The sequence below is a fragment of the Ochotona princeps genome, chromosome 2 (assembly GCF_030435755.1).
Source record: "Ochotona princeps isolate mOchPri1 chromosome 2, mOchPri1.hap1, whole genome shotgun sequence".
Classification (NCBI taxonomy): domain Eukaryota; kingdom Metazoa; phylum Chordata; class Mammalia; order Lagomorpha; family Ochotonidae; genus Ochotona; species Ochotona princeps.
In genome coordinates, this window is record NC_080833.1 from 41,240,549 (window position 1) to 41,267,049 (window position 26,501).

Genomic DNA, 26,501 nt, shown 5'->3' on the forward strand with positions numbered 1-26,501 from the left:
GACCTTGTTTCATGGCTTCTCACTTATGGAAATGTATAGTGATGAAGTACTGGGGTCTATCATATACAGATGTGAGGGTACAACAGAACATGTATCCCTGCTTCCAGACAAAAGATGGATTCCCAATGAAACTGTTGCACATGTGTAGACAATGAGATGCTGGATTGTCTGACATTGTCTGTGCCAGCAATATCAGGGTACACTTGAATAAGAGACTGACAGAATTATGATTCCTTATGAAGGATTACACCATTGTAGTAAAACGGGGATAATCTTTCGGGGGTGGGAGTTTGGGGAAGGGAATCCCAGCCTATACGAAATTGTATCACGAATTTCAAAATTCAAAATAAAAAATATATACAAAAAACAAAACAGAGAGGACAACAAAAAGATGTGAAATTCTATAAAACTCAGTAAGGAATGTTGTGCACACCTCCACACATACTAAATAATTGTGAAATATATAGATGTGCCCAACATCATTAGTTTACAATAATCCTACCTTCTCTGATCTTTTTTAGTGCTCAGGTACACAATATCTTTAAAACATTTATTTAAATTTCTCAATTTTTCTTTCCTACCTCATTTGAAAAGTGTGTACACACAAGCACACACATTTGCAGCTCTTCCATCCACTGGTTGGTTCACTCCCCAGATACCCTCAACAATCAGAGCTAACCTAGGCTGAGGCCAGGAGGATTTTAGAATTTAATCCTGGTCTCTACTTTCCTATTTTTAAATTAATCAGTATACAAAAAGTCAAACAAGAAATTATTTTAATATATTGGTCCTGATTCTGAAGATATATTTCAATTATTTAGCTATAGGTGATTTAGACACTTAAATCACACAGGGCACATTCTGATAACATGGCTGTATATATTATTCACAGTTCTACATAATTATGTATAAAGAAGTTTCCATAAAAGTCCACCTTTTCGATCAGCAAAACCAGGAGATCCATAGAACTTATATAATGGAGTTCCTTAATATTCATTCAAATTCAAATTTTTGGCTGACTAAATATAATTCTGGAATATATTAGTTGTCAATATGATGTTCTTAAAGATTTATTTATTTTTATTTAAAAAGAAGATTTTACAGAGAGAAGGAGAAACAGAGAAGATCCTCTATCTGCCAGTTCACATCCCAAATGCCTATAATGGTCAGAGTTGAATTGATCTGAGGTTGGGACACATGAGGTTCTTCCACATCTCATGTGTAGGTTCAAGGTCCCAAAAACGTGGGCCATCCTTTGCTGCTTTCCCAGACCATAATCGGAGAGCTGGATTGGAAAAGGAGCAGTGGGGTCACAAGCCAGTACCCAAATGGGATGAAAGCGCCATTGGCACTCGATTAGCCTGATACTCCACTGTGTCAGCCCCTATGATTTTTATGACGTTCATATTCATTTGAAAGCCAGAGTTTCAGAGAGAAAGGGAAAGACAGAGAGGGAGCTATCCCATCCACTGACTGACTCCCAGCAGGCTGCAACAGCCAGATCTAGCCCAGGCAAAAGCCAGCAACTCTATCCAAGTCTCTTACATCGATGGCAGGGACTCAACTACTTGAGCCATCATTTGCTGCCTCCTGGGTCCATTAGCAGGAATGTTAATGGAAAAACAGAGTAATCAGGCCTTAAATTTGATACTCTTATATGGGATATGGGCTATCCTGCAATATTTATTTATGATCTTTTTGTGTGTACAATCAATTCTCAATGTGAGTTAAAATAATAAACAAGGAAATACAAAATTACAATACTCACATTAAAACAATATAAGTTACTAAGACAATTAAGCATTAAATTTCATCCCAACTTCTACCAGTTAAAACAAGAGACTACATTACAATAACCCTTATTGCCTTTCATTTTTGAGATTGTTACGTGGAAACTACTTAAGAATTGAATACTTGCTTTTTTCTAAGATATGAAAGAATGCTGCCTTTGCCTTCATGTCCAACCAGCCAGGAAATATAATGAAGTGGCTTCACCCTTTAAGAAAAGTTAGTAAGAAATTTAAAAATATCAACGCATAAATACACACAAAAAAACCCTTACCTCTGAAATTACACAGTGGAAATATAATTACAAACTTATTCTCACATAAATCCACTAAACATGAAATTGTAAATTAATAGTACCAACATAAAAAAACAGAAAGAATGGTGAACGTTAACTTCGTCTGCAATGCTTGCATTCTAAAATCTATTTCTCTTGAATGCCAAATGTATCATTCATGATTAAAATCTTTAATTTTTACTTTACCCAAAATGGGAATAATATAGATTCTTTATCATTTTAGAACCTATAACGATCCAAATCACTGTGGTAAATGATATATATTACTCTAAGGGTAAGAAAATCTAAGTTCTTTCTTTATTAAAAAAAAATTATCTACTTATTTTCAAAGTCAGAGTTACAGACAGACAGAGATCTTCACTCCACAAATGGCTGCAATGGTCAATTCTGGACCAGGCCAAATACCTGAAGAGCCAAGAGTCTCATCCAGGTCCCCCTCCTCATGGGTGATGAGGTCCAAACATTTATGCAATCTTTTGTTGCTTCTCCCAATCCATCAACAGGAAGCCAAATGAAAGGTTGATTGACTGGGATTCTAACAGGTTACCACATAGGTGACCAACATCACAGGCAAGAGGCCTTACGTGCTACACCACAATACAGTCCTCTAAATCTAGGTTCAGATGTTGGTCTAATTTTCCTTTAAGTATATCAAAATCTTATTTAAGAAACTGGGCCTTACTGATGTTTTCTTTTTCTCTTCATTTTCTACCTCCTTATTCAGAGTTTTCACACAAATGCAGTTAATGGGTATATTGTCATATAATAAGCTAGGAGGTTGTATTCAAATTATCTCCACTGGCTTCTACAGATTTATTTGAAAGGCAGACAGAAAAAGCTCCAGTCCTCTAAACTCACTCCCTAAATGCCTGCAACTCAATCCAGTCTCCCAAGCGAGAGCAGGGACCCAACCACATAAGTAAGCACTCATTCTTAAGGCACACATTATCGGGAAACTGGATCAGGAGCAAAGCTGGGGCTCAAGTTCAGCATTCTATACCGATACAGATGTACCAAGCAGCATCTTAAACAGTACACCAATTCTTGAGGCAGAAATGTATTCCCACAAAAAGGAAAATATTAAACTTATAAAAACAAATACTACACTTGATGCTTGCCAAAAGGCTAACAAGCAATATACACAAAAACCAAGTCAGCAAGTCTAAATACATGACAGAATTAAATACAGCAAATCCCTGAAAACCAAGATACAATCTGACAATTATAACTGTGTTAAATACAATGCTATTTAAATATGAATCAAATGACACAGCAAGACTGACAGAGAAGCAGTTAATAAGCACAACTGATTACATGAACAAAACTAACCTCTACTTGCTAACACTGAAGAGATAAATGCTTTATAAAACAAAGCTCCCTGCAACAGTTAATTTATTGTGAACTCAACAAACGTGGAGTTACAAAAATCACTGATAATGAATGTCATATTAAAATAAACCATTTTTAAAACTGCAGAAATGATGACTTTAGGGAAAAAATTATCAATAGTCTTTTCTACTCTTCAGGAATTTTCAAAAATTTCACAATGAAATTAGGACTCAATCAGAGAAAAAGCTGCTTTATTAATAGTACATATAGCGTAATTCTACTTCCATAAAAAATATACATTTGCTTTATATTCAAAATATTTATGCCTGAAAGCTATAAAAGAAACTGTTAAGGCTAAAAATATCTTTGACACAGAAAAGGAAAAGCAGACCTTTACTTTTTATTTTTAAAGCCTTTTTGTTCATATTAGTATTTTACAAGCATATATATAGAATAAGAATTTTCAATAAACATTTAAAACCAAATCTTAACTTTGACACACTCAGACAATCAATAGTCCTACTTTTCCTTATAGCATCTTTGCACCAAAAGCAAGCAAATACATCTTTTCTTGGTTTTCTTCACTGGAAGCAAATTGCTTTTGAAAACTTTCATTGTTTGAGACTTCAGTATTTGAATGTTTTAATATATGTGCGTGGCAAAGAGCACTTTCACTGAGCTCAAACATTATGCTTTTTCCCTCCTATAGGTAGGTGTGTATGTGATGTAACCTTATGTTTCTTTCCTTCCTTTGTGTGTATGTGGTACAACCTAGTGGGTTTTTTGTTCTTGTAGTTCTAATTAGAATTACATCTGCAGACACTCTGTCTAGACCCTATTTTTAATGAACTGCTTATCCTATGCTAATATTGCTCACATAAGATAATAGCAAAAATTAGCTGAAAATCTTTCCTAATTTGTATAAATCTACCTCAATTTATGAGTCAACCCTTGAGATTTACATCCTAAACATTTTCCTTGAAACTTTAATTTTACTTTTTGCAAGATTTAAAACAAAAAATAGTAGCCACAGCCAAGTAAATCACAAACGAATACATTTAAAGTTAGCATCTCCACTAAACAACTTCAAAGACAGGGGAAAGGCAACTAGTGGTAAGAAAACTCAAGCCTTGACACCCCAAAACGACAGCATAATACATAGCAAAGCTTGAAAAAGCTAAGTATTGTCCAGTGCAGGGCTACCACACTACCTCTGCTTAGAAATTCAGGATCCCCAAGCTAAGTGAAACAAATTGTCCTTCAACTCTTACCTGTAATGTTGCTGTTGAGGTGGAAGTGCCCACGTAATGGTTAAAGCATGAATTTTCCTGATTGGAACAACTAAACAGAAAAATTTCCAGAGAAACAGACTATGTGTTACTCTATAAATTTTACTGATATAAGCAGTTGTATATAAATGCAATTTATTTCACGCTTCAATAAACGAGAAGACTAAATACAACACAATTATTATTTTAGGCCATCAATTTTCCAACTTGAATAATATAATTTTTGAGAGCTTTTTCTCTGCCTGTCTTCATGAGCAGGAGAGAAGGAACAGCGAAATGTGAACAGCAAAGTATGGATCCCTCCTTGCAAAACAGGATCCCGGACCAGGAGCTGAGAGATTCTCAGCTAAAATCCAGCCCAATCACTATCTCTCTGTATCTGAGAAAATCACCTAAAAATCTTGCTGAATATCTTTCCTAAGGGTAAAATGAGTGGGTTGGGCTGAGGGATCTGTAAGATTTTTCTTAGTACTATTATTCTATGATTTCCATAACAGAAAATCCACAATGAAAAAGAATTCAACTCAAAAAAACTTGTCGGAGGAAAAAGTCAACTTAATACAATGGAGTCAGCAACAGAAAAGGTGTGAAGAAATAATCCCTGATCAGAATAAAGAAAGAAGAAAGAGACTGGCATTGAGGTGAGGGAGGAGAAAATATCTAGGCAATTTGAAAAAATTTTAAACCACTTGTGTTAAAAAGAGCCAAAAAAGGAGAAATGGTGACTTAAAGCTATTTATGCAATATTCATTTAGGCAAACTGTTAAGTATAGTCACATGACAATGATTATCATAGCAGAATCATGTGACAACTCAGATATGAGTTAATAAACAGCAGGACATAGAAGTACACAGACCTCAACTACATATGTTTATTTAAAAATCAGAAAGAAATTCAGCAAAATTACTTCTCTTGATTGTAAATTTTAAAGGTGATTCCTCCCCATTTCTTGATACTTTAAATTTTTCCTCTCTTAGGCCTGGCAGCGTGGCCTAGCGGCTAAAATCCTCGCCTTGAATGCACCAGAATCCCATATGGGCGCTGGTTCTAATCCCGCCAGCCCTGCTTCCCATTCAGCTCTCTGCTTGTGGCCTGGAAAAGCAGTCGAGGACGGCCCAAAACCTTGGGGCCCTTCATCCACGTGGGAGACCCAGAAGAGTTCCTGGTTCCTGGCTTCGGATTGGCGCAGCACTGGCCGTTATGGTCATTTGGGGAGTGAATCATTGGAAGAAAGATAATTCTCTGTCTCTCCTCCTCTATATATACATATATGACTATACAATAAAAAAAAATTTAAAAAGAACAAAAATTTTTCCTCTCTTAATAATATTTTTAAATGAAATTAAAAACAAATAATTTCCAAAGCATTTCTTCTCTTCTATTCTTGTCTCGTTGTAGGTAGAAAGAGAACACAGGTTAAATAAAATAAAAAAGAAACAAAAAACAAAAGGTGGAGTAAATCGCGAAGAAAGCATGAAACAGACCCAAGTAATAGCAGTACACTACAACCAGTCACTCTGGGGCGAGCTAGTGACCTGCAATTAATCATTAATCAGACACCCACTGCCCATCTACCACCTTTCCAACACAGGTATACTCTGTCATGTTTACGTTTTCAAGATAACTGGTAGCCTCAATTACATTTTAGAGTATGTTCTCAAGTTGTTTCAAACAGTTTTAAGCTTTTGGTTCACAAACCTCTATAAAGTTTGTTAAATGCTGGTGTGTCAAATGGATCCGTTAAATGGCCAAAGTCTGGTTTGGGTAATCCACTGAAAATTTTAAAAAAAGGAAAAAAGACCATTAAAATTTAATTGGCAAAAAATTTTCCACGTAATTTCTATAGGGATATCAAATGACAGACACATATGCTACACACTGCTGGATAAAAAGCATTGTAGGAGTGTGTGAACACTGGCAACAAAGACAAAACTCTCAAATAACCTAATCTTAACTCAGATTTTTTATTAATTCAGTAGTTAAAAAATAATGAATATTGATGGTTTCTATCAGCTCCATTCAACTTCACCACTCCTCTACAAAGCCACTTGTTTTAGTTTTAAACTCACATAAAGACAAGAGATTTTATATTACTATCTTAACTCGCTCTTTTTTAGTTTTTCATTAACTTGCAATTTTCTTTATAATCACACTTAATGCGCTACTAATTAGGAATTCAATAAATATACTCAATATTCAAGATGTCAATTTCACTTATATACATTATATTCTCTGTATTCTATATATGTTAGCTACTATAAATTTCAGAAACCAAAATTACACTAGAGAATACTTTAATTCAGCAGACGTATACACAGTGGTATGACACATAAATCATTATTATATTAAGCATTGTAATGGATGAATGACTTTGTCTCTCCTGCCAGAGGACTCCTGGCTGAAGATGTTAAAATCTCTTCCATCTAACGGAACAACACAAAATAACATTAAATCTTTCAGACTTTATAATTTGTCTGATTCAGGAACCAAAGTTACTAGTGAAGAATTCTTAAACGTTTATCAGAGAATAACAGAATCTAATGATTCACCCTTTTAAATTACTTCTGATTTGATTAGTGAAATACAGAGTGGAGACATTCATAACCATCATTTCACTTTTTTGTAGCTTACATTTCTTGCCCCAAAATTTTAAAAATTAGAAACTCTGCAAATTCAGCTTTCATTATAATTCCATAAAATATTGCTAATATCAACAGGAATTTACATAAATCCAAGGTAATAACCTCAGTTATTCTAACATTTTTTTTCACAAAATTTTAAAAATTATGTATTTGAGTGAAAAACTGTACAAAGCCATTACCTTACTCATCTGGTGCAAGGAAAATAATCTGATTACATTCATTCTATTAATATGCAAGCTGCCTGGAGTAAGAAAACTGAATTGTTTTCAGATGTGTTTGTACAATTTGTAATAATATGTAAAAGAAAAGTTTCTTCTAAATGTATGCACTATTTTAGCTGATTAGATGTGGACTAAAATGTTTAATAACATCCTTAACTAAATTGTAAGAGCTCATTAAGTTCTACATTCAGCAAGATGGGTTTTTCAGAGAGTACGGCAAATAAGTCATTATCCACACAAAAAAATTAACATTATTTATATGAAAGTCAATTACAGAGATAGAGAAAATGATCTTTCATCCATTGGTTCACTTCCCACATGGCTGCAAAAGCCAGGGATGGACAAGGCTGAAACCAGGAGCCAGGGCTTCTCCTAGGTCCCCCATCCTCTGCTGCTTTCCCAAGTACATTAAACAGGAAGCTAGATCAGAAGTGGAGCAGCTGGCACCCATATAGGACAGGGTGAATTAAACAGGTGGCTTAACTCACTGCACCACAGCACTAGCCAACAAAATTGTTTCTTTTATAGGGAACAGAATCCCCAAATCATAAGCAACTGACTACCCACCCCACCCCCCGCCAAAAAAAAACAAAAACCCTTTCAGAACACAAAACACGACTGTTACATGGCAGAGGATGTAAACACACATATTCTGCCTTTTGACACACTATTTTCTTTAATAAAACTGTTCCAAATACCCTGCACTGTAACAGCACATTTTTGAATAAAAGCAAAAGGAGGCATAAGATATTTAAAATTATGGTGTATTGTAAGTTTTTTAAGTCAATTTTGAACCACAGAAACTTGAGTCCTCATTTTAGTTTGCCCACTCGAAAGCTGTGTGATCTGGCCAAAGTTAATAAATGTTTTGCAAGTCTTAATATTATCACTTTTCTTAAAAAAACAAACAAAAAAGAGCCTTTGGGTTTCATACAGAAAGATATGGTCTATTTAACTCTAACTATGTAGGATTTAAGAAAAAATATCTTACTTATTTGGTATCAGAGAGAAGATTTCAGTCACCCACTTTTCCAAAGTATCCAGTGTTTCTTGAAGGGAGTAAGATGGAGAAAAAGAAATACAACATTATTATTCAGGGTAAAAATAGAATCAGGTTTCGCACAGATTTTTGGCTAAAAATAATAAAATCTATTAATTTAAGCATTATCTGCCAGTAGGTAAACAGTAACGAGTAATTTTCAGAAAGAAAAAAACAGTAATTTAAGAAAACCATAGTACACATACAATTTGTTAGACTAATTTCTCATTAGCTAAGTTAGGAAATGCAAGTTAAGTAAAGCAAATAAGATTTTTAAAATGCTGTTTTTCATTAAGCCTGTGTGAACAAACAGCCTGAAGATATCTATTTCCCAGTGCCCTACAGAAAATGTTGCCCACAAAGTCATTTGGTCTTGCCCTACCAAGGCAACTGCAGTTACAACTTAAATCTCAATAATTCTATAGCCACTAATATTTAAGTTGCTAATTTTGTGCGGCTGGTAAATCATATCACAAAAATTCAAATGGTTCTCGGCAGAAAAACAACTCCCTATCTCCCACATACTCCAAATGTCACATGCTCTAGAACACTTCTCCATATTAAACTATACTACATCGTCTCTTCCTCTTCTTAACATTTCATCAGTACTTAATACTCCACTTGTTCTGCATTCATACTTGCTAAAGTTTCAACCCATAAATTTTCTTACATTTCATATATATGATTTCTTTATATTTCATAAAAATTTCCTTTGTATTTTCTAAAAAGCATGTACACAACAAAGGAAACCTTTTAGGTCATTCCACTGAACAACAGTGGCCATTATTAGTTCCATCAGGCACATGATTTCACTAATTCTCACCAAACATCCATATATAAAATACAAGAAGAAAATTAAGGGCCCGGCGATGTGGCCTAGCGGCTAAAGTCCTCGCCTTGAACGCCCTGGGATCCCATATGGACGCCGGTTCTAATCCCGGCAGCTCCACTTCCCATCCAGCTCCCTGCTTGTGGCCTGGAAAAGCAGTTGAGGAGGGCCCAAAGCCTTGGGTTCCTGCACCCGTGTGGGAGACCTGGAGGAGATTCCTGGATCCTGGCTTCGGATTGGCGCAGAACTGGCCGTTGCGGCTCACTTGGGGAGTGAATCATCGGATGGAAGATCTTCCTCTCTGTCTCTCCTCCTCTCTGTATATCCGCCTTTCTAATAAAAATAAATAAAATCTTAAAAAAAAAGAAATTTAATTTTTAATTGTGTTCCATACTTTTCATATAGATATTAGACTTTTAAACAGTGTAATCAATGTTAAAACTCCAAAAACCTCTCCCTTCCACATTTTTTTTTGAGATTTATTTATTTGCAAATCAGAGTCACAGAGAGAGAAAAGACCTTTCACTATTCGTTCACTCCCCAAATTGCCAAAATAGCTTAGACTGAGCGGAGCAGAAGCCATGAATCAAGAGCTTCAGCCACATCTCCCACACGAGTGCTAGGGCTCAAGCATTTGTGTCATCCTCTGCTGTGCATAAAATTACCTGCAGAATTTTAATTGATTCTAAATCAAAATATATATCAAATACAGAATTCTCAACAAATGTAAAAGAAATCTATAAGTACATTTATAATTTGAAAAGCAGCCATCATAGTAAATCTATAAATTCTTGCTCAAGTCAACTTTAACGACTAATTTTGCACATAAATGCAAAAAATGTTTAACATGTCAAGACAGCTTTGATCTCAACTTGGATAATTAAGACAGGAAAATTAGATTAAAAAGATAATCACATTAAGGTGAGAGAATTAGCTTTCAAAAAAATGGCAAACTTACAAGGAACAGTTTAGCATCTGATTTTGAAAAACAGCTTAGTGTTCTCTTTATCATCTTGCAGACTGTGAAGGTCTAATGGGACCAGGATCCTAAGGCCTGGCCATTTTTGCTGGCTACAAGTGAGTTCTCTACAATCAAACAATACATAACTCTCCTTAAAACTAAGGTATATAATAATTATGCTCAAGATGACACTGAATTTCATTTGGGCCAGAGACAGGCATGTGTATACAAGCCAAAGAATAATACAGTGACTCCCAGCAACAAACCTAACTAAACCAAATGAACCTGGGGAAAGGTAGCTAATACTCAAGCAAACAGTGCCATGATTCATGCCAATTTCCAAGGCAACTTTCCTGTGAGGACCGTTGGACAAAAATCCATGTAACATTACACCTCTTCGAGTATTTAAATCAAAATAAAGGTGGCTTTTTGTTCTCTTGGGGGGCAGTATTGCTGTGTAGCTGGAAGGGCTACCACCTCTGATGCCAGCATCTTGTAAGGATGCCAATTCAAGCCCTGGCTACTCCACTTCTGATCTAGTTCCCTGTTGGTATACCTGGGGAAGCAACAGAGAATTGCCCAAACACTTGCCCCTTCCACCCATGCAGCAGACCTGGAGGAAGTTCTTGGCTTCAGCTATTGTGGCCATTTGAAAGTGAACTAGTGAGGACGTGTTGAAATGGGGGTCACCAAAGGCATGTTTGACAAAAAAAAAGTGACTTCTAGGGGTTTCCATGAACTGGGTTACTACACTCACAGACAGGTAAGACAGCTGAGACAGGATGGTTAGAGCAGGAAAACCAAAGTACATGTATGGGTCAGGCCAAGGCATCCGCCTGACATGGGAGACCTGGGTTGGGCTAAGCAGCATTGCCTACACATGAAAGCTGGGGTAAGGGTCATGCCTGGCTGGACTAGGTCACAGTATCTGTCCACAAGTATCAGGGCAGGAGTGGGCAACATTAGGCTGGAGGGCAGCAGCCACTAAATGCAAGAGAACTGCATGAAGGGACAGATTCTGTAGCGGGCTTGCAGGCTTGCCTCTGTGAGACTGCAGCACCTGCCGGTTTGCATGGAGAGCTGGGGTTAGTGATAGCAAGACAGAGTGGACAACAAAACTCACACTCATGGGAGCTGATGCTGGGAGAAAGCTTGGCTGCAGCACTTGTTGGTACATGCAAAAGCCAGGTCTGTGGCCAGACCATACCAAACAGGGTTGGGGCACCAATTGGCACACATGAGATCCACGGCTGGCAGTGAGACTAACAGAACTTGGAGAATGCCCCTGCTAAGCCACAGCTCCCACTGGTGAGTGCAAGAGCAGGGTCTGGGAGCAGGCAGAATAGGGCCAGGCTGCAGCACCCATCGGTACGCATAACAGTCAGGACAGGATGTGGACTGTGATCTGGGCTGGGCTAGGCTGCAACAGCCACTAGCAAGAGCTGAGACCAGGGAGCCAGCATGCCAGGCTAGGCGGAAGCATCCACTGGCACATGTACGATCAAGGGCTGGGAATGAGCCTAGTAGGAGAACTTGGGGGAGTTCCCTACTAGGCTATAGTACCCACTGGTTAGCACAAGAGCTGAGACTCAGGGTGGAACAGGCTGGGCAAGGCTGCTGCACCCACTGACATGCATGTGGGCTGAGTAAGGATAGGCCAGACTGGGCCAGGCCCTAAGACACCCCGGAACTCACAAGAGCCACAGTGAGTGTGGGACAGACTGGGCTAGACCACAGTACCCACTGGTTCACATGAGAGTGGGGTCTGGTGGTAGGCCACACCAGATTATAATACCTGCCAACTTGTGTAATACTTGGGGCTAAGTATAGGCCTAGCAGAGAAACTCTAGGGACTCCCCTGCTAGGTTGCTGCTTCTACCAGTAAGCATACAAGCTGGGTCTGGGGGCGGACTGGTCTGGGCAGGGCTATAGCACCCATGAGCTGACATGTGGGCTGGGCCTAGGGGAGGGTCAGGCTGAGCTAGGCTGCCTCAGTCCTTAGCACTCCTCACAGCTGGAATGTGTGCAGGCCAGCCAACCTAGGTTACAGCATCTGCTGGCAAGTCCTGGGATTGGGTGCAAGTTAAGTCAGGCTGGACCACAGCATCCCCAGTCAAATTCAAGATCCAGGGTTGGGAGAGGTACTGGTAAAGGAACTGTAGGCACTCTCCTGCTAGGTTGCAGACCCCACTGCTGAGCATGTGCACCAGGGCTGGGGGAATGCTGGACTGGTTAAGGAGGCAGTACCCATTGGCATACATGTGGGCCAGGTCTAGAAGGTTGGGATGAGCAAAGCACACCCAATGGGTGCACACGAGGGCCAGATGGGATGTTGGATGGGCCAGGCTAGGCTGTAGCACATGCCAGCACATGCTAAAACCGAAGCTGGAGGCATGCCTGGTGCAGGGTATTGGGGTCATCCCAATGAGGACATGGCACCTGCTGTGCAAGGATTGGGCCTGTGGTAGCCTCAGCTGGGCTAGGCCATGGCACCTATCGGTTCATGTGAGAGATGGATCTGGGGGCAAAACTGATCAGAGCTGCATCTACGAGTATGTGGGTTGGCTAGTGTAGTTCAAAGACCAAACCTGACTCTGCACTAGCTAGTGCACACAACAGTTAAGTCTGAGGTCCCCCAAGGTGAGGTTCTTGGGGAACTCCCCAACTAGATCACTTGACTCAGATCCTGACTACAGGGAAAATCACAATATATGTGGTCCAATCTTGCAGTGCATGTATATTTGGACTGTGCCTCCTTAATTGCTGATACCTTGCAGCAGGCAGCATGCCCAAATGCACATGGAGGACATGACAGCCAGCTCATCTAGGCCAGCAGAGGATGTGGAATGCCTCATTAGGGGAGGAAAGCAGAACAAGTTGCACAACTCTCTGGGTCAAGATTTGCAACATATTCCTAGGCCTGTAGATGCATGCACACTGAGGTGGACTTGGTCAGCTAATAGACCTGGGAAAGATTTTCTCAACTCTGGTGCAACTACTCCAACAATGTCTCAGAAATATCAAAACCACTCAAATAACACCCTCGGAACATGCTTCCCCACATCAAAGTCTCTAAGTCATCATCAAGTGACCATCCCCCATCACTGAGGGTTTATGTAGTTTGACAGCAAGAAGCAGCTCTCTCCCCTTCCCCAACACCTGATACAGGGGGAAAAAAAAAAAAAACTAAAACATTTGTCCCACCCACCTTCCTCCATACCTCAGCCCCCCCACCCTAATCAGAGGCTCAATGGGCATGCATCCCTTCAACTACGTAAATCATATTTTAAAAATTTTTTTTAAATTTTAAAGAAATCAAAAGAGAACTAGCATTTTTACTCAGAAAAATTTCACAGAAGTTACTACTGATAATAAAATAATAGATATTCATCACTCTTTCACAGTAAAGGTATTTCTGCTATACTCATTATGACTGACTTCAATGATCTGTCCCAACTATACTGCTATAATGCACAGATGAGTGGATAACCTGACCTGTTAGAGCAAGTAGACAATACAGGTTAAATGAAAACCCACAGTTGAATGTGGCTTTAAAAATTAATTCATGGAGGCAGGCACTGCCATGTAGCAAGTAAAGCCACAAACTGCAATGCCAGCATCCCACATGAGGCATGATTTAAGTTCAGCCTGCTCTGTTTTTCTTTCTAGCTCCCAACCAACATTCTGGGGAAAAACAGAAGACAGCCTAAGTGTCTGGGCTCCTGACACGCATGTGCGAGACCTAGAAGAAGCACAGGACTCGTGGCTGTGGCCTGGCTCAGTCCTGGACATGGAGGCCCAGTGGATTGAAGATACTTCTTTTCTCTGCATCCTCTCCCCTCCGTTTTCCTGTAATTCTGGCTTTCAAATAAATAAACAAATCTTTTTAAAAATCACTTCATAACATATTACTGCATTAGTATACTCACAAGTTTAGCCAACAGATATGATCTGTTTTCAATGAGAAAAAAATAGTAAAAAAATTTTGCTTGAAAATCGGATGATCTGCTTCCTTGAGTTTTGCCACTTGCTTTGTGAGAGCTCCAAATTGTAATTTCCTCTAATTTGTATTAGAATCAAGCACTAAAGTAATTATTAGTTCACAGTAACATTAAGCCAGGCACGGATCCTAAAAAAGCACTACATCACAGTAACTCTAAAGATTATAACAGATGATATTACCTTTGGATTGAACCACTAAAGTCATGTAATGAGCAGAATAGAAACGTGTCCAGAATTCTCTCAATCTGGCATGTGTATCAATATTATTCTTTTTTGGCTCATGCTTCAGGGTCTCAGCATTTCCTATGAATAGATGAAAAAAATTATAGAAATTACTTTGCTTAAAGTTATCTGCAACAACATAGCATGTTCTGCTAGTACACATGACCAGCAAAATTCACAAGTGACTCAAAAGTACTGAACTAGTGTATAATAGTAGACAAAAAGTTACCAAAAATTTTGAAGTATATTTTAATAAAGAATACTCTCTAGTTAGATATTCCTTAATAGAAGATAGTATTTGCTTATGCACCCTAGCTTAATAAGTAATTAGCCTAGTACTTGAGTTTTCTCTAATAAAAGTAACACATAAAGCAAAGATGTCATGTATAATGTATACATAATATACAAAATATTCAAGGAAGAAAACCCCTGAAATGAAATATAATCTAGAGCTGTTCAACCCAAATCTATACTATAGTCAGAAGAAGCTATAACTAAATTCCATGAAAATCAAATACCATTATGAAAAAGAGATAACAGTTAAAAATCATTACATAAATCACTGTTGAATCTTTGTTGATAAATGGAACTGTCAGATTGGGTTAAGACTTCATAATTAGTTGAACAAATTTCATTCTCACTACTTACCTATATGATTTAAGCAAAAATAATAAATTCTGTTTCTTTACATTTAAATGGAGATGACTGTAGTACCTATATCTTAATACTATCGTAACGATCAAATGAAATAATCCTTACAGTGGTAGCACAGTACCAAATATCATAAAAGATCAGGCACTATTCTTGTTGTATCTAATGTTAAAGAATCAAATATAAATATACTTAAAAACTATTTGAAAAGCTATCTAGCTATCCTAAAAGGTAAAAGATATTTGGTGACCCTAGATTCATGATTTTCAATCCATCATTAGTTTTTCTTATTATCATTCTCTTTTTTTTAAAAGATTTATCATTCTTAATAAAAAATTAAACATCCAATATCTTACCCCAAAAAAATTTCCCCATAGGATGTCCTGGTCTAGCAAGGCTTCCAAACAACATTTCCTTTCTATTTGCGTCAGAAGGTCTTGCAAGCTGATATTCTGTGATTTAAAAAACAAAAACAAAAACAAAAAAAAACCACAAAAAAACAAAAACCACTTTTAATATAATGAAATCCATTACCTTGCTTTATTATTTAGAAATTCAATCTTAACTGAAAACAAAGCAGTCACAAAAATTAACTTCACGTATCATATATTCTAAGACTGAACTGTGAGGGCCAGATTCAGTCAGGCATTAAAGATACCTGTCCCACATCAACTGATACACCTGGGATATATTCCTGGCTCCTGGTTCCTGATTCCAGCTTCCTGCTAATGCAGATCCTAAGAAGCAGTAGCGATGATAGCCTAAGCTGTGCCACCCATATGGAGGACCTGGAGAGCTCTCTAGGCTCTTGGTCTTGCTCTGGTCAAGCCCAGCCATTGCAGCCATTTGAGGAGTAAATCAACAGAAAGGATTCTTGCTATCTATCAGTCTCTTCCTCTCATTTTTAAATGAATGAATGAATGAATAAATAATGTTTTCTCCTCATTTTTGAAATACAACAAAATAGTTAATTATCGTAAGGCTTCATCTCTGAAATGTTATGTCCAAAATTGTACTGAATAAAGTGTTAATAATGTTACATTGAATTCCTTATATTCAAAAGTTCAAATTTCCACAATAAAGTATGACATTTTAGAACAATCACTTAGGCAGCCAGCACTGTGGGATAATGGGTAAGCCAACACCTGTGATACTGGCATCCCATACAGGCATGAGGGCATGCCTCAGCTGCTCCACTTCTGACCCTGCTACTGCTAATACCCTGGGAAGGCAAACGAACACTGCCCAACTGTTTGGACCCCTGCCACCCATGTGGAAGGCACAAAAGAAACCGTAGGTTCCGGGCTTCAGCCTGGCCCAGTGCTGGCCACTATAGCCATTTGGAGAGAGAACTGACAGACCAAAGATCTCTTCTCTCCCTCTTTCCATCTCTCTGGCTTGAATAAAATAATTGTTTTTTTTTTAAACCACTTGAAAGGAAAAGTATCTTGGGTAATGTTATAGATCAAATGCTTGTTCAACAACCCCTTCCCTTATTTCATACATTGAAACTTAATCCCCACTGTGATTGTATGTGACGATGGGCCTGCAGGAAGTGACCAGGTCACAGGGACATAGTCCTCATGGAGATCAGTGCTCTTTTAAGCAAGAGCCAAGAGAATTCCAGGAAGCAGGACCTCAAGAGACACTGGCCCTGCCAGGAACCTGATCTGGGACTCAGCCTCCAGAATCATGAGAATGTTTTAAGTCACTCTGTTTATGATTACTCTGTTATGGCAGCCCCAACAGATTCAGATCTATAGGATCCCAGTTCTGTCTCTTGTAATTCCCCTGGTTCTGGAGCCAATAATAACTAGCTGCTAAGATTCTACAAAGGATTAAATTAGGCACATTTTTTTTTCAAAATATATTAAATATCTACTGTACATCATGTACAAATGAACTGGTTACCAGTTAGCAATGTGAATAGTTAGGGGTAGGAACGTGAGCAGAAGGAGCCAAATCATCTGGCTGAATGACTCCTAGCATTTGAGGAAAATCAACCTCCATTTTAGGATTTTTGTGGCTCATAGGCTAGGGTGCAAACAAATATCTTACAGTTCAAATTTCATAAAGTTATCACACTTCCATTTTTTTGCTTACAATTTTATTTTCATGTTCCTTATGATTTCTGTAAAACTTTTTTTCTAAAGCTCTATTTTAAAAATCATGTTAAAATCAAAAATTTTTAAAGATTTATTTATTTGAAAAGTCAGAGCTACACAGAGAGAGGTCTTGCATCTCAGGTTTACTCCCCAGATGGCTGCATCAGCCGAGGCTGGGCCAGGCCAATGCCAGGAACCAGGAGTTTCATCTAGCTTTCTTAAGTCGGTGACAGGGATTTAAGAACCTGGGTCATCTTTTACTACTATTCCCAGGCTATTAGTGGGAAGCTGAATCATAAGTAAAGCAGCTGGGGCTCAAAGTAATACCTATGTAGGATGCTGGCATGCAGATGATCAGTCACTTTATTAGCTATGCTTCGCAATGCCAACCCACCCTCTGCAGTATCAAATTAAATTTTAAAATACATTGATTTATTTCAAATGACATAAACTTAAAATATTTGCTGTACATAAGGAGGAAAAGTAGAAGCAGGCATTTAGTCTAGCAGTTCAAAACCACATCCCATATTGGAAGACTGGATTTGTTTCCTGGCTATGGCTTCTGACTCCACTTCCTGCTAATACAGACTTTGAAAGGAAGTAGTTACAGCTCAAGTAATTGGGTTCTGCCACCCACATGGAAAATTTGGAGAATGATCCAGGTTCCACTGTAGCACTTTGGGGACTAAACCAGCAGTCAGGAGCTCTCTTTGTCTCTCTCTGCCTCTCAAATGAATTTAAAAAAAAAAAAAAGACAGTATTATCTAACTTGTTTAATTTTGAGGGACAAGAATCAGGGAGAGAGAACTCCTAGGGAGTGACTCCAGATGAGAATTGAACAAAAACAGGAAAGAGAATATGGTACCTCTGAAAAACTGGTCCATGAGGGCCCGGCGGCGTGGCCTAGCAGCTAAAGTCCTCGCCTTGAATGCCCCGGGATCCCATATGGGCGCCGGTTCTAATCCCGGCAGCTCCACTTCCCATCCAGATCCCTGCTTGTGGCCTGGGAAAGCAGTCGAGGATGGCCCAATGCATTGGGACACTGCACCCCCGTGGGAGACCCGGAAGAGGTTCCTGGTTCCTGGCATCGGATTGGCGCGCACTGGCCCGTTGCGGCTCACTTGGGGAGTGAATCATCGGACGGAAGATCTTCCTCTCTGTCTCTCCTCCTCTCTGTATATCTGACTTTGTAATAAAAATAAATCTTTAAAAAAAAAAAAAAACAGGTCCATGTGTTTGAGTAAAATTTCAGATTCACAGACAAGACAAGAAATCAGGCTGAAGAGATCATTAAGAAACAATTTCTCAAAGGGCCTAGTAAGACCCTTGGTAAGAAGTATTTTAAGTATACAAGTGTAAGTATAAATCTTGGTATCATATATTACTGACAACTGACACCAGGACACATAACTGGTTCTGGGACTTTGGCCTACTTACTTCATTCCTCTAAGCCTCAATTTCACCCTATGTCAAGTAAGAATAATGGATTTACTAATAATCACAATGAAGGCAATTGAGATACCCATGAAAATAAATTTTCAATAACCATTAGCAACTATTATTTATAATAACGGTATCATATTTCAGATATTTAATCAGTGGAGTAATATTATCACATTTACTTTAACAAATTAATTCCAGGGGCCAGCATTATGCTACAGCAGGTAAAGCCATCACCTGCAACTCCAGCATCCCATATGGCATGGTTTCAGTTGTAGTTACTCCACTTGCAATCCAGCTTCTTGCTCGTGGCCTGGGAAAGCAACAGAGGATGTCCCAAGTCCTGGGTCCCTCACCCACATGGGAGACCTGAAGGCGCATCCTGGCTCCTAGCTTCTACCTAGCCCAGCCCTGGCCATGTGGGGAATAAACAAGTAGATTAAAGATTCTCTCTCTCTGTTTTTTCTCTCTATAACTCTTTCAAATAAGTAGATAAATATTTTTTAAAAAGTGATTTTGGTTACAAATGCACAGAACAGAGAGAACCAAAAATGTAACCAGGACAAAAACAGATAGTGATCATTACTGCCATGTTTGGTAAAATAGAAAACTGAGGCTGACATGATGGTACAATAGACTAATTTTCCACACTGTGGTGCCAGCATCCCATCTAGGGTTCCAGTTCATGTCCCTGCTGACTCAAATCCTTGAGCCTTGCACCCACAAGGAAGACCTGGAAGAAGTTCCTGGCTCCAGGTTTTAGATTGGCTAAGTTCCAGCTGTTGCAGCCATTTAGAGAGTGAACCAGCAAATTCAAAGATCTCTCTTCCTCTCTGTAAAAATGCCTCTCAAATTAAAAAAAAAAAAAAAAAGTTAAACATAGAAAACAAAACTACAAATGTCACATTAGAAACAGAAGCAAGGGCCCTGCGGCGTGGCCTTGCGGCTAAAGTCCTCGCCTTGAATGCGCCGGGATCCCATATGGGCGCCGGTTCTAATCCTGGAAGCTCCACTTCCCATCCAGATCCCTGCTTGTGGCCTGGGAGAGCAGTTCAGGACAGCCCAGAGCCTTGGGACTCTGCACCTGTGTGGGAGACCTGGAAGAGGTTCCTGGATCCTGGCTTCGGATCAGCACAGTATCTGCCGTTGCGGCTCACTTGGGGAGTGAATCATCGGACGGAAGATCTTCCTCTCTGTCTCTCCTCCTCTCTGTATATCTGACTTTCCAGTGAAAATAAATATCTCTTAAAAAAAAAAAAAACCAGAAGCAAAAGACACCACATTCAAAAATATACTGGAGTTATAAGCAATGAAATCCAATTAAGATAATTAAAAAAAAAAAAAACCTCATAGCTTCAGAGTAAAATTTTTAACTTTCTTTAAAAACTGAAGAAATGGCTGTAAGTTGTGGTATGTTCATTATGAACATAAGTGTGATTATGTTAAGGGTCTCAGAAAAGACTACCTTGGGATATCTTGGTTACCAAAGTGTAGTCACAAGGTTCTTATAAATGGGAGGCCAGAGAATTGCCATCAGAAAAAATATGTAAAATAGAAGCAGAGGTTAGATTAGACAAAATTTTAGAATTTTGGCTATTAAAGTGGAGAAGGGGGTTGGAGGTCAGGAATGTAGATGGCATCAAGACGACAGAAAAAGCAGGAAACAGGTTCTTCAGAGGCACAAAGAGGAATCAAACCCAGAGTTCTCAGCTCCAACACCATTAAAAAAAAAAGTTTTTTTACTTGAAGTACTAAGTATCTGGTCATTTAGTGACAACAAGTTAACTAATAACATAGACATGTCAAAGTATCCACAAAAAAATAATTTAAGATCTCTTAAAAATGGATAAAAACATAGCATAAATACCTGAAAAGAGACCATACTCTGTCACTTTCTTAGGTTTTTAAAAGTTTTTTGGGGGGAGATTAGGGGTGAAGCACTCTGGAATAGTGACTAAAACAATGCTGGCAGCCCATGTGGGCACCCAGTTCATGTCCTGGCTGCTCCACTTCTGACCCAGCTCCCTGCTAACGGCCTGAGAAAAACAGCAAGAGAACCACGTGCTTGGGCCCTGCCACCTGCATAGACGATTCAGATGAAGCCTGGGCCAGCCCTGGTCACTGCAGCCATCTGGGGAGTGAATCAATGAATGGAAGAGCTCTCCCTCTCTCAAACAAACCAATCTGTTACTAAAAAATTGTTTGGCCATACCCATCATCTCAGTCACCAACATGCATTAATGAGAGAAATGTTTATATGATAGTATCAACAACCATTAAAATAGTTAATTATTAAGAATAAATTTGGGGAGCCAGCACTGTGACACAGTGTGTAAAGCCACTGCCTTCAACACCAACATCTCACAAGAACACTGGTTCAAGTTCCAGCTGCTCCACTTGATATTCAACCCCCTGCTTATGTGCCTAGAAAAGCACTGGAGGACAGCTCAAGTGTCCCTGCACCCACAGGGGATATCTGTACAAAACTCTTGGCTCCTGGCTTCAAACCAGCTCAGCTCTAACCATTGTAGTCACTGGGAAGTTTTATCTGTGTCTTTCCCTCTCATTCTCTGTAATTCTCTGCCTTTCAAATAGATCTTTAAAAAAAATTTTCCCCACAATCTCAATTTAGCAGTACTCTAACCCTATTCTTACCTTTTACCTTTTATATTTTTATTTATATGAAAGGCAAGGAGAATGGCAGAGACAAACACACATGCTAATTCATCCTGCAAATGACTGGAACATCATGGGCTGAAAGGGTCATCATTGCAACCTTCCAGAACATGCATTCGTGGAGGCGATGTCTCAAGTAGTTGAGTTTCGCAACCCAATAATTGTGAGAGACATGAATTGAGTTTCAGCTTTGGCTGGATCCAACATTGGTCATCACAGGCTACTGGGAAAGTTAGCAAGAGTTCTATCACAGGCAACTGTGGAGTTAACAAGAGTTCTATCCGTGTGTGCGTGCGTGCACACCTCGGCAAATAGAAAAAACTATCAATGGATTTCAAATTTTTTTTGTACCCAAATAAATTTCAGCTACATTTCTCCAGAAACTCTTCAAAGTGTCCTCAAATGTGTGTGTATATATTTGCCACATTATTCAAAACAGAGCAAAACAAATTTAATTAGATCTGTATATCTAAAGTCTACTTCTGATTTTTTAAATATTTATTTACTTCATCAGCAGAGCGATAAAAAAGAGAATGCCTGCACCAGCTGGTTCACTCCCCAAACAGCCCCAACAATTAGGTATGGCCAGGTTGAAGCCAAGAGTCAGAAATTCCAACTGGGTGTCCCACATGGGTGGCAGGAGAACAAGTATATTGGCCATCATCAGCTGCCTTCCTTGGGACACTGGCAGAGAGCTGGATCACAAGCAGGGAAGCCAGAACTCGAACTGGCACTCTGAACAACATCCCTTGATGCTGGTATTGCCAGCATTTTACGTACTGCACCACAACACTGGTTAGACACAGATTTCAACCTATGTATTAACTGTGTGATGAAAATCAAGCTAGAAAGCACTTAAGACTGATAATGGTTATCAGGTATCCAAGTACAGGATAGGCTTTCAGAGCTTTGGTTACTTTGGTTTTCATTTGTCTGACAAAGACTGATCTGGGTCTCAGCTAAAACAGATACTGTGGTAAACAAGTAGCAAAAACGAAGAAAGTAAATCCTTGATTTCAAGCAGCTACTGGAGTTAAGAAAATTGCAACTATCCCATCCTCTTTTATAAATACTGAGGGCCACAGCTAGCAACATTTCTCAAAGTTCAACAGATGACTCTTTCTAGGCAACTGTAATTGATCTGGTCTATAGAATACAGGAAGTCATTAGGACTAAATAATGAAACAAGACAAAAAATACTACACAAGGAACAGAGACCTTGTCTTTTTAGTTGCTATAGTCAAGTCTCACTCATATTTGATGTGCCCCCGCAAGTATACTATATTGGATGTTTCTAATGTAAAAATAAAGTAAGCAGGGTTAACAGACAATGGTACTATTTGCGGACTACGCAGGTAAGGAATATTTATACTATAGAGCCATAATGAAGCCTGATCCTATGTAGATACACAGTTTTCCTCAGAGTCTTCATTTTTGTTTAAAATAGTCAAGGTCCCAACACAGTGGTTCAACTGCCTAATCCTTCCCCTTCAAGCACCAGGATCCCATATGGGCACCGGTTCGTATCCCAGCTGTTCCATTTCCAGACAACGTCCTGCTTATGCCCTGGGAAAGCAGCAGATAATGGCCCAAAACCTTGGGATCCTAAATCTGCATAGGAGATGCAGTAGAGAACCCTGGCTTTTGGCTTCAGATTGGCTCAGCTCTGGCTGTTGTGGTCATTTGGGGAGTTAACCAGTGCATGCAAGACCTTTCTATCTCCCCTTCAGTCTGTAAATCCAAGCTGTCTTTCCAATAAAAAATGTTAAAGATCTGTAAATAAATAAATAATAAAGCTTCACAGCTGTGACAGACCAAGTATTTGGTTTCTGCCACCCATGTGGAAAACCTGGACTGCATTCTAGCTGCTGGCTCTATTCTTAGTTCAGCGTCAGCCACTGCAAACATTTAAAGAGTGAATCCATGGATGGGAGCTTTCTGTCTCTCAAGCAAATAAATAAAGCAAATGTCCCTTTCATGAAAAAAGAAAGAGTTTTTAAAGTCTTAACACTTTAAGAATTAGGCTTCTACCCTACAATAGATTAATTACTATGCTGAAATTTCAAAAACATCGAAGGATGAATAAATGAAAACCCATCATTCTTTTGATTTATTTGAAACCTATGCTGAACTAGATATTTAACAACTTTAGGAATAAACATAATATTTACTTCAATTTTACCCGTTAAGATTCAAAGATAAAACAACCTAATGATAATGAATGATAAATGTGTAGGATAACTATTTCAATGATGAAAAAAAACTGCAGTAAGACATAAGGTACATCTTTTACCACTATCAACAGCTTCAACTTCACGGTCAATTGCATCTCTGATCATTAGTGGATGGATGAAGAACTGGGCCCATCTGGAAAAAACAAAGCAAACACACACAAAAAAAACCTGGCATGTCTATTATTTCATCAATTAATACCTTTTTTAATTAAGAAAATATTAGGTTGGACATTTTATTCACAACTATGCATTACTGAAACCTAAGTAGTCCACACTTTTATATTTTAAAATGGTCTCTAAGCTTTTTCACTGTGAATTATGACATCCCTATAGACAACTATATAAAATATGAATATATAAACTAAGACCTGAGTGATCCACCTAGCTGAGTAAACAAATCATAGTCATTCAGGAAACACCTGGCATCTATTCTTCCCTCAAAGCTATTGAATTTTAACACTTCCACAATTCCAAAACATTTACCTCTCCCAAACCAGTCTTGATAATCCCCCTCCCTTTTTCCCATTTATTAAGGATCTTAAGAAATTTGATCGTGTTTATTCACCAATGAAATTTTAATATCAGATATATTTCACATGCTTGCATAATGTTACATGTACTTGTACTTTTATATATATAAAAAAGTCTTATTTAGTGTAGGGCTATGGAGTAAATTAGGAAAATCTTAATAGCTATTGGTATTTAACTTAAGCTTATAATTGTATTTGTTTCATTTGAGAGGGAGAAAGAAAGGCAATTACAGACACACACAGGAGAGGGAGAGGCAGGGAAGAGATCCACTTTCAACTCCCCAAATGCCCACCACAGCCAAGGCCAGGCTCGGACAAAGGAAGGAGCCAGAGGCTCCCACATAAATGGAGGGACTCAGATTACCTGAGTCACCACTTGCTGCCTCCCAGAGCTACACTAGCAAAAGGCAGAATTCAAACACCAGAAATCCATAGGAAACAGGCATCTTAACCAACACCCACTCCCATCATCGCGCTTTAATGTAACTTACTTACTTAAAACCGTGGGGTAACAAATAGCATATGCAAATTACCATTCATACAAATAAACATAATATCTTTAACAACTATGTAAAATTGTTTTCACCAAACAAAATTAAAACAGTTAAAAATGCATTTCCTTAAACGTTTAATAAACTTCTAACTTTCATTTTTTAGGAGGAGATACCTTGAAACTGTTAGATATCCATTAGAATATTTCCAACAGGTTTTTTTGTTTGTTTGTTTGTTTGGTAGTTGGTAAAATTAATGCTGGTTTAAATTATTTCTGCTGATTTAAATAATAAAACATTCTTTACATAGTTAATTAGGGCACAAAGGTTCAAGGGCCACAGGAAAGTGGGTAAGACAACCATTTTCACACTGTTTTTTCTCATGTATCTAGGGCAAAGAGGAAGATAAAAAAAGAAGCCCCACCCAGTCTCCCACCCATCCCAGGTCCCTGATGTGGGGCATGCTCCAAGGGTCTTGCTCAAGTGGTTTTGATAGTTTAACAGTTATGAATTGCTGCCAATCCCGCCACTCCAAGCACGATGAGGTTGCTGCAGAATCCACTGATTGACATAGTCCATCTTAGAGTCTCTGTTTGCCCTGTTTTTCACTGCCAACATATGGCTGAGGTAGTTGATTGACTTGTTCTGTCCTCTGTCTTTTCATGGTGAGGGTTCTGAGTCTGGCAGTTCACTTGGGGAGATTCCAAAGAAACTTTGTCTGAGGTGATCCCAGACCAGATTCTTACATGTACTTGCAAGTACAGGGCCCGCCACAGTCCATCACCTCAATCAGCTGGTGGTTGCAATTGCTGGGTCAGTTCTGTTTCCAACCCTTCCACTGGAACCAATGGGTGTTGCAGTCCAGCCTGGTTCTGCCCACTTCATATTCGGCCCTCACATAAACCAGTGGAAGCTGCAGCCTAGTCAAAGCGACCCACAATAACCCCCACCATGCCCCCTATCCTGGTTTGCCAGTATGTGCAGCAGACTATTCCAGTCTGTCCCACATCCCATTCAGCTCTCATACATGTCAATGGTCATTGAAGCCTAGTTCAACCCAACCACCCCAACTATACAGCCCACACACATACTGGCAGGTGCCTTTCTGTCTAGCCACCCCAGCCTCTGTCCTAGTCTTCATGCCCTCCCATGGGAGTGGTAATCCAAGAGGGAGGGGCCAACTATTTTCCTCCCAGGCCACACCCACTCCCAGACTGTGCACTATCCAGGTGGTTCTGCAGTGTAACTTGACAGATTTAGCCCCCAGTGCCAGTCTCTGCCAGCTGATGCTGCCGCAAAGCCCAAACCCTCACCCACTCTAATTTTGGTTTGCACCAGTAGGAATAATCAGCCCAGCCTGGCTTTTCCCTGATCTAGTCCACATGAGGCCCACAGGTGTTGTAGCCCTGCTTAGTCTGTCTGCCACCATCCCAGCTCATGCTCTCCATGGGAGCACCTGTCCAGCAGGGGCGCACCACCACATTTTCCCTGCCGGCTTTGTCCTCTCACTCCCTGGTTCTCACGTGCGCTGGTTGGGTGCTGTGGTCACATTCAGCACAGGCAACCTCACCTTGGCATTCCGTGTTATGCACTGGTTTTGTCGCGACCAAACCTGGATCAACCCACACTCTGTTCTGGTGCTTGGATTTGCCAATGGATGACGTGAACTGATTCAGCCTGGTCTGCCCCCGTCCCATGCCAAATGTATGCCAGTGGGAAACTTTCCATGGCCTGTTCTGGACTGTTTCCTCCATGC

General features: G+C 39.3%; 1 protein-coding gene and 1 pseudogene across 1 annotated transcript in view; both read right to left on the reverse strand.

Moving 5' to 3' along the window:
- Nucleotides 1-26,501, reverse strand: part of NRDC (nardilysin convertase) — an 85,001-nt gene that overhangs the window by 26,018 nt on the left and 32,482 nt on the right. Inside the window, exons 5-11 of the mRNA XM_058654996.1 lie at nucleotides 23,784-23,857; nucleotides 15,626-15,721; nucleotides 14,577-14,699; nucleotides 8,557-8,614; nucleotides 6,401-6,474; nucleotides 4,684-4,753; nucleotides 1,919-1,996 (exon numbers count right to left, since the gene is read on the reverse strand). Of these exons, the coding sequence (XP_058510979.1) occupies nucleotides 1,919-1,996; nucleotides 4,684-4,753; nucleotides 6,401-6,474; nucleotides 8,557-8,614; nucleotides 14,577-14,699; nucleotides 15,626-15,721; nucleotides 23,784-23,857 (573 nt within the window). The remainder of the gene's footprint in view (nucleotides 1-1,918; nucleotides 1,997-4,683; nucleotides 4,754-6,400; nucleotides 6,475-8,556; nucleotides 8,615-14,576; nucleotides 14,700-15,625; nucleotides 15,722-23,783; nucleotides 23,858-26,501) is intronic.
- On the reverse strand, nucleotides 3,123-3,220 carry LOC118758610 (U2 spliceosomal RNA; annotated as a pseudogene).